The 11,853-nt window shown below is 32.1% G+C and overlaps 2 protein-coding genes across 2 annotated transcripts; both read left to right on the top strand.

The window, feature by feature from the left end:
- Positions 1 to 2,296: 2,296 nt before the first annotated feature.
- On the top strand, positions 2,297 to 3,241 carry LOC141516938 (olfactory receptor 5D13-like). Its single transcript, XM_074227892.1, has one exon. The coding sequence runs from the start codon at positions 2,297 to 2,299 to the stop codon at positions 3,239 to 3,241; it is 945 nt and encodes a 314-aa protein (XP_074083993.1).
- A 4,777-nt stretch (positions 3,242 to 8,018) lies between these two features.
- On the top strand, positions 8,019 to 8,945 carry LOC141516937 (olfactory receptor 5D18-like). Its single transcript, XM_074227891.1, has one exon. The coding sequence runs from the start codon at positions 8,019 to 8,021 to the stop codon at positions 8,943 to 8,945; it is 927 nt and encodes a 308-aa protein (XP_074083992.1).
- The last annotated feature ends 2,908 nt before the right edge of the window (positions 8,946 to 11,853 follow it).

Below are 11,853 nucleotides of genomic sequence, written 5' to 3'. Positions count from 1 at the left end.
CCTTGTTTCCAGTCTTGATTCCATCCTTCGGCTTTTCATTAGCACAGGGGAGTCTGGGGTAGAGGGTGGGCAGGGTCTCAGATGCTTCAAAAAAAGAGGCACCTAGATGGTCCATTCCAAGGGAACAGAGTGGGGGCTGGGTCGGGGAAAAGCAATAGTGTCAGAATGGGTAGGGGAGGGTGGGGGAGGGAGAGGGGTTAAAGAAGAAGAGGAGAATTGGTGAATGTGAAGGAAGAGGAGAAAGGGAGAATAGATGGGAGGAGGAGGAGGAGGAGGAAGAAGAAGAATAGGAGGCTCCAACAGTGCTGGAGGTACTGAGGATATGCACATGTTCTGAGCTCCCTCTCCCTCTGAGGATCATTTCAATAATAATTGTAAAAGAACTTAGCAGAATGATTGGCACATTGGAAGTGATTTATGAGTCTTTTGTAGTTGCTATTACAAAATGCAAGTGAAATAGGTGAAATCATGAAATCAAAGTTTCAGTCTTTAAGGCTCACAGCTGGGATTGAAGGCATTTAAGCAAAAAATAACTAATATAAATATAGCCTTGACTATGTGTCAGTCTGGCATAAGTGTTTTACAATTATTGTCCCATTTCATCTTCACAATAATCCTAGGGGGTAGGTGCTATTGCTTTTCCCATTTTAAAATTAGGAAACTGAGGCAAAAAAAAAGTTAAATAATTTTCTCAACGTTATATAACTAATAAGTGTCTAAGACTAAATTTGAACTCAGCAATACTTTTGTAATAATTGTGACATATTGAATATGCCACTTCTATTTGTTTTATCTAGTTTTGTTCCCTTGATTTCAATAGAATAAATCCAAACTATCTTTTACATAGTTATCTTTCAATATGTGAAATAATCATTATTTTCTTCCTTCATTTTTGAAGACTATGACAACAGGGATGCCACGGAAAAATATGTTAATTGAATTTGAATGAGGTGGAAGGGGGCTATGCTAAGTCACCAGTCTCACTTTCTCCTCAAGAGCCTTCTGGATTCAATGGACAGAAATGAATCAGGATGACTGGAGATGGGCCTGGAAGCAAGTCAATCAGGATTGAGTGACTTGCCCAAGGACATACAGCAAGTAAGTGGCAAGTTTAAGAGGAAGATTTGAACTCTGATCCTCCTGCACTTAAGACCAGTGCACTCTCCACTTCACCACCTGAATACCCTCAATAACTGAAAAGATATATAGAGAGATATGAAATAGATAGATAGAGCAATAGAGCAATACATAGAAAGATAAATGCGATTGGATGATGATGATGATGATGAAGATGATGATGATGTTTTTTCTTTTGCATTAGAAGAGAACTCTACCATCAGGGAGGCAATACCATGACAAACAAATGATTTGAATTTGAGTGAGAGGGTATTGTGCAAACTCATCAGTCTCACTTTCTCTTGCAGAGTTATCTGGGTTCATAAGCAGATTTAAAATAGGATGACTGGAGATGACTTTGGATGCAAGGGAAGCAGGCTAAAGAGACTTGACTAAGATCACACAGCTAGTTAGTGTCTGAGGACAGATTTGAACTCAGATTCTCCTATCTTAAGGATTGACACTTTACACTCTGCACCATCCAGCTAACCTGTGCATGTTTAAACATATATGCCATACTAACAGATATATTTATGTACCATAATAATTTCTCTATTCTTGGATTGACAGATATAACAAGGCAAGCTAACATTTAAAATGATATCTTTCTATGATAGCAAAAGTTCAAAATGATCATTGGAAGAATATTAGTAGGAAGAAACCAAGGTAAAATATTTATATATCCTGTATTCTAGTAGTCTTGGTATGGCAACAAAATTGAGATGTTTATCAACATAAAAATTCACATTAAAATCAGTAGGCTATAGAGGAAACTAAGTAATAGAATGCTTTGTGTAAAGTCCAAAAGTGGAGGGGAGATTAACCACATTTTAATTCTATTTTGATGTGTAAAGAAGTGAAATAGGCTAGCCTAGGAGTTAGTCTGTTCTCCTTTGTGTTAGAGTCCTGAATGAGCCACATATTTTAGATGGAACATTGATTCCATACTAACATCATTCTCTATTTCATACTTCCTTTGATTTATTTCATACTCCATGAATTATTCTCAAATCAAAAGTATGAGAAGAGAGTGATTGCTAACTTCAAAACTAATCCTCTTGTTATCTCCTTAATAATTATTACAATAGCAATTTACTAATTCATACTGTACCATTTACCTGTTTTTCTCATTTATGTTTTGCTTCTCATGACCCATTTCCAATTCTCTCCCACAGAAATCATGGTGAGCACTGACAAGAATCAGACGTCTGAAGTCATATTCATCCTCCTAGGATTCTCTGATTATCCAGACCTCCAGGTGCCCCTCTTTCTACTGTTCTTTACCATCTATACAGTCACTGTTGTGGGGAATGTGGGCATGATCGTGATCATCAAGGTCAATCCCAAACTCCACACCCCCATGTACTTTTTCCTCAGTCATTTGTCTTTTGTGGATTTCTGTTATTCAACTATAGCTACACCAAAGTTACTAGAAAATTTAGTTGTGGAAGACAGAAGCATCCTTGTCAAGAGCTGCATAGTACAGTATTCCTTTGGGGTCATCTTTGTGATAACAGAAATGGTTCTGTTGGCCGCGATGGCTTATGACCGCTTTGTCGCTATATGTTATCCTTTGCTCTATACAGTCTCCATGTCCCCAAAATTCTGTGCCCTGTTAGTGACTGTAGCATATTTATGGGGCATATTTTGTTGTGTTATACTTACCTACTCAATTCTTGCATTGTCTTTTTGTGAGACCAAAATCATTGATAACTTTGTATGTGAATATTCTGTCTTTCTTTCTGCTTCCTGCTCTGAAAAATACTTTAGTGAGATAATAGGCAATATCTTTGGAAATCTCAATGGATTTTGCACCCTCATCATAATACTCACATCCTATTTCTTAATTTTTGTCACTATTCTCAAAATGCATTCAGCCAGTGGGAGATATAAAGCTTTCTCCACTTGTGCCTCCCACTTGACTGCTGTTGGCATCTTCTATGGGACAATTCTTCTTCTCTATTGTATTCCCAATTCCCAAAACTCATCTCTTGTAGTCAAAGTGGGATCAGTTTTTTATACTGTGGTTATTCCAATGCTAAATCCTTTAATATATAGTCTAAGGAACAAAGATGTAAAAGAAACCTTCAGGAAATTAATAGATCTCAAAATAATTTCTCAATAAGATCATTTAAATAGATTCTATGAATGCTGACAAAAATTTGTTGTGGATTATATGGTCATATTTGAATAATTCTCTGAGTTCTATTCATCTATCCCCTTCTATGGTTGTCACACTTTCACTTTCTACAATCATCTGAACAAAGTCATATAGTTTCTTAGGTAAATGAAGAAAGAACCTTTGAAAAGAGACACAAAATCACTGAGAGAAAATCATTATACTGTATTCCATAATATAGCTTCCATCTCTGGATTGTTCATTACATCTTGACAATTTATTGTAAAAAATAAAATATTGTTTTTCCAAGATTGAGTTGCTGTTTTCCTTTTTCAGTCTTCTCATTTCCACTCTTTCATAGAAAGCAAAACAACAAAATTCTAAGTTATGAGCTAGTGGAGGAAGCCGGTGATTTATTTGACATATTAGAAACAAAGCCTTATTAAATGAAGTGACCATATTCAGTGTTGGAAGAGAATAACAGTCATCGACAACTGTAGACTGATAGAATTCTGTTAATTCTACCAACATAGTAAAGACTAATAAGTGTTAGTTGAATCATCCATTTGGAATGTAGAAACACAAATTTCTAGTTCTCCCCTCCTTCAGCATGAGCAACTATTAAAAACTGCTTTTCAATTTATTTTTTTAATTTGCTTTCTTCTTAATTAATTGAATAATACAATGAAATCAAAGATGATGGCACATGAAATAGCAAATCCACTGTGTACAACTAGTCTTTTTTTTAATTTGTGGAATAAAATAAGAATTTCAGTAACATTATAATAAAAAGGTAATGAATGGTACATGAAACCACAAGTCTTTTATATTCAACTTGTGATAACTTCCAGATATATATAGCAAAATTATATAAATTTCTTCTTTGCCTTCCACCTCCCCTCCCATTGATAACTACCTTTTGACACAAACATTAATGTATATTTGTATATGAGGTTAAAAATATGTTTATATGTGTACATCTATAAGTGGATATGTATAATGTATGTATATATAAAAGTATTCTATAGATATGCTTCTATTATTGGTTCTTTCTCTGTATTCAGGTAGCATGTTTCTTCAAATATTCTTTATAATTTGGGAAATTAAAATTTACAAAATAACTTATTTGCTTAAAGTCATTCTTAAAAAATATTGCTTTCACTGTAAAAAAATTTCTCTTGGTTCTACTCATTTTTTTCTTCATTATATTATGAAACATTGTCCATTTCCACCTCTAAGATCATTGAGTTCATCAATTCTTATAGCATAGTAGTATTCCATCAAAATCATGTACTACAATTTCTTCAGCCATTCCTTTGAATAAAAAACAAACTAAATATATAACATTATATATATATATATGAAATATATTCTGTTATCAGATAAATCTCTTTTCCCCTGTTTTCTCCCTACTTTGATGCCCTAGAATGTCTATCATAAAATAAGTTGATATAAATATGTATTTACACAAAACCATTCTATAAATAGTTCTAACAATTCCTCCTCTGGTTGTAGATAGTATTAGCCTTCATATGTTCTTTGTAGTTAATTTGCATGTTTTCAATAGTTAAAATGATTAAGTTCTTCAAAGTTGTCTTAAAACAATATTGCTATTATTGTCTACAACATTCTCTTGATTCTGATCATTTTGATTTTCATTCTTTCATGCAAGTCTATCCATGGTACAACTATGAATTTGTCATCCTCTGGCTCTTTTCCAGAAGTCAATGAAATTGAAGGCTAAGATAAAAGTCAAGATGTCTGGCAATGGCCTGGGATGGAGTGAGTGCCCTTGGATGAATGATAAGAATAGTTTAAAAGTAATCTTCCTCTTTTCAAAACCAGTCAATATCAATTTTCATGATGTGAAAATGAATATATTTAGAAAATATCCAAACAAAAAATCACTATGATGATACAGAAGGATGTTTAATTTGAAGGCAACTACAGAAAGATTGACATTGTTTTTCAAAAAGTAAGGGAAGATATTTGAGAATATCTAATTTCACGTTCTGTTAGACATCACTTCACAGAGAAGTAGTTCACAATATGTGAGTGAATTTTAAAGTGTTACAGTATCTCTCTATTTTTATGGAGAAATCCTTCTCTAGTCTCATAGCACAATATATAGAGTACAATTTTCAGATCTGAATGTCTCATTATAGGAAGTGCGAAAAGATGTTGGTGATAGTGAAGAACAAGGTGATCTAAAAAAAAGAAGGGTCTCTAATACAAGCCAAGGAAAGACTGATGAAATACATAGGTATGGACATAATAGAACAAAGACTTAGGACACTGAAAACTGTATTAATATATTTGAAGGGCAATAAGTCAATCAATCAGACAACAAACAAGTAATTATCCACTAGACAATAGTTTTTTGTTAGATATTGGTTTTAGAAAAAACACATAGAAAAATCAAATATTCCATTGATGTTACTTTCTCTTGGAAATAATATCAGTGATATCTTAGAGCAAGTGTGTAAACATATGTATAACTTAAATACTAGGTATGTGAGAGATGATTTTGTAGAGAGGAAGATGGAATTTGAACTGACATTTAAAGAAAACTAAGATTCTTAAGATGTGAATTTGAAAAGAGATGGCATTGTAGAAATGCAGGACAACCTATACAAAGACTCTGAAATAGGTATTGAAATAATATATGTGAAATAGCAATAATGTCAATGTGCTATACTATAATGAAAGGGTATAGTATATAGTAAATCTAGAAAGTATGTTTGAGTTAGAATGCAAAGGCATGAATTTAAATTTGAACTTTTTCTTTTTGATTGTAAAGTTAAGAATCACTAGAATTATTGAATAAAATATTACATTCTAAGATTTTTGCTTGAGACAAATTCTATGGAAAATACTGAAAAATGTTTTTTTCCAGAAAGACAAAGAAACAATGGGTAGAAATTATAAGTAGAAAAATTTAGAATTAATGTATATTTAACATACATCTTAAATGGAGTGACCCAAGTCAAATGGATTCCCCTGAAACTTAGTCAGTTTACAGTACTGTAAGTCTTCAGCCAAAAAGAAAGACAATCAATTTTCTGTGTCTTATGGAGTGAAAAAATATTTTTAGATTAGAATTGTATTATATAGCTTTGAGATGTCCCCACTCTTGAAATGCTATCAATTTTTCTAGCAGGAAAGTATGATAAGTGAAAACCAAAATAAGTCCTATGGTTATATTCATCCTCTTATGATTCTCTTATTAACCCAGCTCTCTAAGTCTTCCTCTTCCTTCTTTTGATTACTGATGTGGTCTTAGTGTTGGGAAATCCTGCCACAATTATGATCATAGTATCAACTTTAAGCACATCATCATGTATATATTCCTTATGCACTTGACTTTAGAGGGTTTCTATAGAGTTCCACCAAAGTTCTTAAAAATTCTAATTATTCAATAAAAAAGTCTTTTGAAAAAAAAACTTTTATTTGTCACTACTGAGTTGACTGAAACTTTCTTGTAGGCAATATTGACCTGTGCAATATGCTATATGCAATCCTCTATTTTACATTGTTTACCATGTCCCAGAAAAAAATGTGTGACTGCTGGTGACTGGGAATAACTTCTTGCCTCTCTCATTTGATTACCTTTTTGTAGGATTAACATAACTAATAATTTTCTCTGTGAGTATTCTTATATCCTCTCTGCCACTTGTTCAGACAAATACATTAGTGAAATGATGGTTTTCATCCTTGCTAATTTTAATGTTTTGAGCACCCTTACAATTAACCTCTTGTCCTATATTTTAGTCTTTGTCATAATCCTAAAGATGCAGACAGCCACTGGGAGGAATAATGCCTTCTTCCCTGGAGCCTCTAACCTGACTGTCATTTCCATTTTCTACAGGACCCTTCTCTATCTGTATTGTGTTTTCAATTCTAAAACACTCATGCCTCATAGTCAAACTTCTGTTTTTTTTTTTTTTTACATAGTGGTCAATCCCATGTTGAATCCCCAAATAGACAGACTAAGGAAGAAGGATGTCAAAGAAACTGACAGGAAATGGTCTCTTCTTAATAATCTCTTCTTAAAATTGCTTACTGACTTGGAAACTCTGAGGTTAGCATTGTGGTGACTCCAAAATCTCTAAAGCTTCTAAATTGGAGAAACATGCAACATTTTCTGTTTTATATGACTATAATGTTCAGAATCATTCTAGATTCTGTTTCTTATTCCTAATTCTACCTCCTTTCACTAATCAACAAATTACCCTGTTGCCTTTCTTCCCCTTTGCTATCTCTTCTCTCCCTTTTCATCCCCTCCTTTAAAACATGTCAATCTTATTCCTCCTTTTCCTCATCCAACTCATACAAATTTCAAACATATTCTGAATTTTAATTTTTAATAAATAATAATTTCACAAATGAATTGTATTACTATTATTATTTTTCCAAAGACCTCCAAATTATTTGTTATGAATGGATTTCATTGTGAAATCTACTCTTCTAGCATAGATTGAGATCTGCTTGCTATAACTTAGAGTATTAGGGAGCTGCCTTGGGCATTCAGAGGTTATGATTGTTTGAGGGTCATAAGTTACCATGTATCAGATAGGATAAGGTATCTAGGACTTTTTGATTTCAAAATAGATCTTACATCAAATAGAAGTTGCTTTGTCATCAAAGAAATATTTAAGTTTTTAAATGAACTTTGATTATAACTATTTATTGAAACCTCCCTTCAGGTCATTACCAATGTCTTTCTCAATGCTATTTTTTGTTTTTCAGGATTTATTTTCAAATTCATTTCAACTTTTGGGTGATGATCTCTGACAGAAATCAGAGTAATACACCTATATTTATTCTCTTGGGATTCTCTGAATACCCAGACCTTCAGATTCTTCTCTTGCTGATTTTCTTGACCATCTATGTGATCTCTGTGGTTGGAAATCTTGGAATGATTACAATCATTATCATGAAACCCAAATTACACACTCAAATGTATTTTTTCCTTAAACATTTGTCCTTTGTGGATTTCTGTTATTCCACTCCTATTACACCAAAGCTGTTAGAAAACTTAGTTGCACAAGATAAGACAATATCTATCCCTAATTGCTTCACACAATTCTTCTTTTTTGCTCTTTGTGTTTTGACTGAAACATCAATTTTGGCAGTGATGGCATATGATCACTTTGTGGCAATTTGTAATCCCCTTTTATATTTTGCTATCATGTCTCAGAAATTCTGTGCCCTGCTAATGGCTGCAGCATTCTCCTGGGGAATATTCTTCTCTCTGGTCTACAATGCCTCTCTTCTACTATCTTTTTGTGGTACTAATATTATTGATAATTTTCTCTGTGAGTATTCTGGCATACTTTCTGCCTCTTGCTCTGATAAATATGTTAGTGAGATGATTCTTTTTATATTAGCAAATTTTAATATGATGAGCACATTAATTATCATATGCACTTCTTATGTTTTTATTTTTATAACCGTCATGAAGATGCATTCAGTTAGGGCAAGGCATAAGACCTTTTCTACTTGTGCTTCTCATTTGACAGCTGTTGGAATCTTTTATGGAACAGTATTTTTCCTCTACTGTATACCCAAAACTAAAAGCTCCTGGTTCACCCTCAAACTGGGCTCTGTTTTCTATACAGTGGTCATCCCCATGTTGAATCCTCTAATATACAGTCTCAGGAACAATGATGTGAAGGAAATACTCAGGAACTTAATAAGCTGGAAATGATTTCTCATTAAATAATCACAGCATCATCATTAATATAATCATCAACATCATCACCACCACCACCATTATCATCACCACCACTACAACAATCATAAACTAAAATAGCAACTACAATAGTACAAAGAGTTAAACAATGAACAAATAAAAGAGCATATGTTGTTTAAATATACTGCTAGAATTGATAGTTCCAGATTTTGTACAATGAGTCAGCTATTATTTAACCTTCTTGCTACTTCAAATGTGTCACACTCTTATAAATCCATGTCTAAGTGAAACAAAAATGTGAAAACTGAAAAAAAATATGTAACTGCCCTGATTCCCTTACTCCTTACTATGTTGGATTGTTTTGGCCTGCATCCAATAACCAAAGGGTCAATTTCTGTTAAATAATATGCAGAATACAATAATGTTTGCATGTAGTATTACCAAACATCAGATTTTGCTCTTTTTCTTCATATTTTACTAATCTATATCTCATAACTGGTGAATGTCTTAGAGTGGGGAGAGATTTTACTAGAAAAAAAAGAAAAACAAAAAACTGAGGATCGAACATTGAAGATCAGGAAGGATATTGGTGATCTTTAAACACTCAGGTTGATGCAATTCAGTGCACTGGTAAACTTCCTATAGGAACTCAATGTTCTCTGAAAATATTGTTTGCATCCCTCTTTTCTGAAAAATACCACTTCTTTATATTTGTTTTTAGTATTTCTAGCTTTTTTGAAGAGCAGAGAAGCATTCTAAATATGAGACATTTTCTAATTCATTTCCAAGGAATATTATTTAATCATTATACATATTAATATTATTTAGATTACTCTTCATAATATTTAAGCTGTTTGGATAGTTAGAATCCATTTTTTTTAAAAATAAACTGCTTTTTTAATTCATCTTATCTCCTTTTTCTGTATTTTCTAATTGTCTAGAATAAAAAATGATCAGATTGATATGAATAAGATAGACAATTGAATCAATAAAACTGTTTTTTTTTCATTTCTTATCATTGGGAAATGATTGGATATTCTGCTAGCTTGTGTAAGATTCATAAAATCAAGTTTTCTCCTATTTTTCAAACTGCAGCTTTGATCTTGTATTCATGTCTTTGGATTAAATACTCCATAGGGAGAATCTTTTTCATTTAAATAATTTAAATAATTTTAAACATTAATCATATGAAATTTGGCCAAGTTTCAAATATTTTCTAATTATACTCTTGTGGAGGTCCTCCTTGATGATCAACCCATGGAAAGTAGATTACATTCCAACTGACTTCTGTTTGCAAATTTCAAAGAATTTTGAGATTGCTTTATCTAATGGAAAATTTACTGCTTGTTTGGTTATAATTACAGAAATTTTGAGAACCATTGGATTTGTTTATTTCATTGTGTAATAAAAGAACCCTGAAGTTATTAATAAAGGAAATATTGGATTTCCATTTCTGTGACTTCCAATCTGTGCCTTGGTTAAGTCAGTTAAGCTGTCTGTTTTATTTCTTGCTTTTTTTGGTGAATGTCAGTCAAAACCATGTCTAAAATATCCTTGCTTTACATTTTCTTTTAAAATATTTTAATTATTTTTAGAAAACTCTATTGACAGTTTCTCGAGTTAATAACTTTGACATTATTCTCTGTTCTACTTTTTGGTTCCATTTAAGTCCATATTCACTCAATTGTCATATCTTACCATTTCTACTTCAATGCTTGCTTTTGCTTTTCTTCATTCAATCAGATAACACCATAATTCAAAAACTCACAAAACATTCCTAAGAGGATCAATCTGTTACACAGGAGCTCATTTTGTGATCTTCATTAAAAGAGTTGTAAAAGTTTCCAGAGGACCTCCCCCAAATTGAGAACCTCTGCCATATACACAGTCTCTTTCTATTTGATCACTCTTCCTCAAATATTCCTATTACAAACCATCCTCCACAAGGCTGTCAAATGATTTTTTTTTACTTAAACATAAATCAAACCATATCACTACTCATATTAATCAATTACACTGACTTATTTGCTATGGAATAATATATAAGATTTCTGTATAACTTAAAAAACCCTTTACAATCTAGACCAATCCACTTTACCATAGATTTTGGAAATTATTCTCATTACAACTCTCTACAATCTGTACAGTGATCTTTGAGATTCTTCCTAAAAGTTGCTCCCTGGTCACTTGAAATTTGTTGCAAAACCATTTCTCTATTTCTTAAATTCACCTCCTCTTCCACTTTGCTGCATATAATTACTTCCTTCATGTTATGTTAAGCACTTCATCTTATAGCAAGCCTTTCCATATCCCTCCAAGTCTGAGTATCCCACATCCAAAATTTTCTTTATTTATACATAAATCATGTAAATATGTATATATATAGCAGATTTATACCCATACGTGTCTTTCCCATTAGCTTCTAAGTTCTAATATGATGAAAATGGTTTCTTTCTTTCCACTTTTATTACATATGTCCAACAAACTGTCTCTTATAGAATACTTTAAGAATACAGGTTAATTCATCATTTATTTCTTTTGTTTCTTTGTTTTCCTTCTTGACCTTTTTTTATTGTTCTTATATTCTATTCTGGGAAATTTTGAAGTATTTTCATCAGTTTCTCATGTTTTAACAGAATTTATTCTACTATTATTCTTTATCTCCTGAAATCCCCCACATTATGTTTTAGTTATGCTGGGCTTCAATTAGAAACTCAGCGCATTAGTATATAATTTTTAATTCGACATTCTCTGCTTAAGTTGACAATAAATGCATATCAACTTCAACTCAATTACATACAAATATACATATATATGTATGTGTATACTCCCATTATTTATATATATTATGTATATATATACATAATATATATATATATATATATATATATATATATATATATATATATATATATACTTACGA

The sequence above is a fragment of the Macrotis lagotis genome, chromosome 3 (genome assembly GCF_037893015.1).
Source record: "Macrotis lagotis isolate mMagLag1 chromosome 3, bilby.v1.9.chrom.fasta, whole genome shotgun sequence".
NCBI lineage: Eukaryota > Metazoa > Chordata > Mammalia > Peramelemorphia > Peramelidae > Macrotis > Macrotis lagotis.
Note: the sequence above shows the minus strand (reverse complement) of the source record. Positions and strands in the feature narration are given on the sequence as shown.

What these genes read in the sequence shown, in the direction of transcription:
- LOC141516937 (XM_074227891.1), top strand. Translation starts at nt 8,019, where the DNA reads ATGATCTCTGACAGAAATCAGAGTAATACACCTATATTTATTCTCTTG.
- LOC141516938 (XM_074227892.1), top strand. Translation starts at nt 2,297, where the DNA reads ATGGTGAGCACTGACAAGAATCAGACGTCTGAAGTCATATTCATCCTC.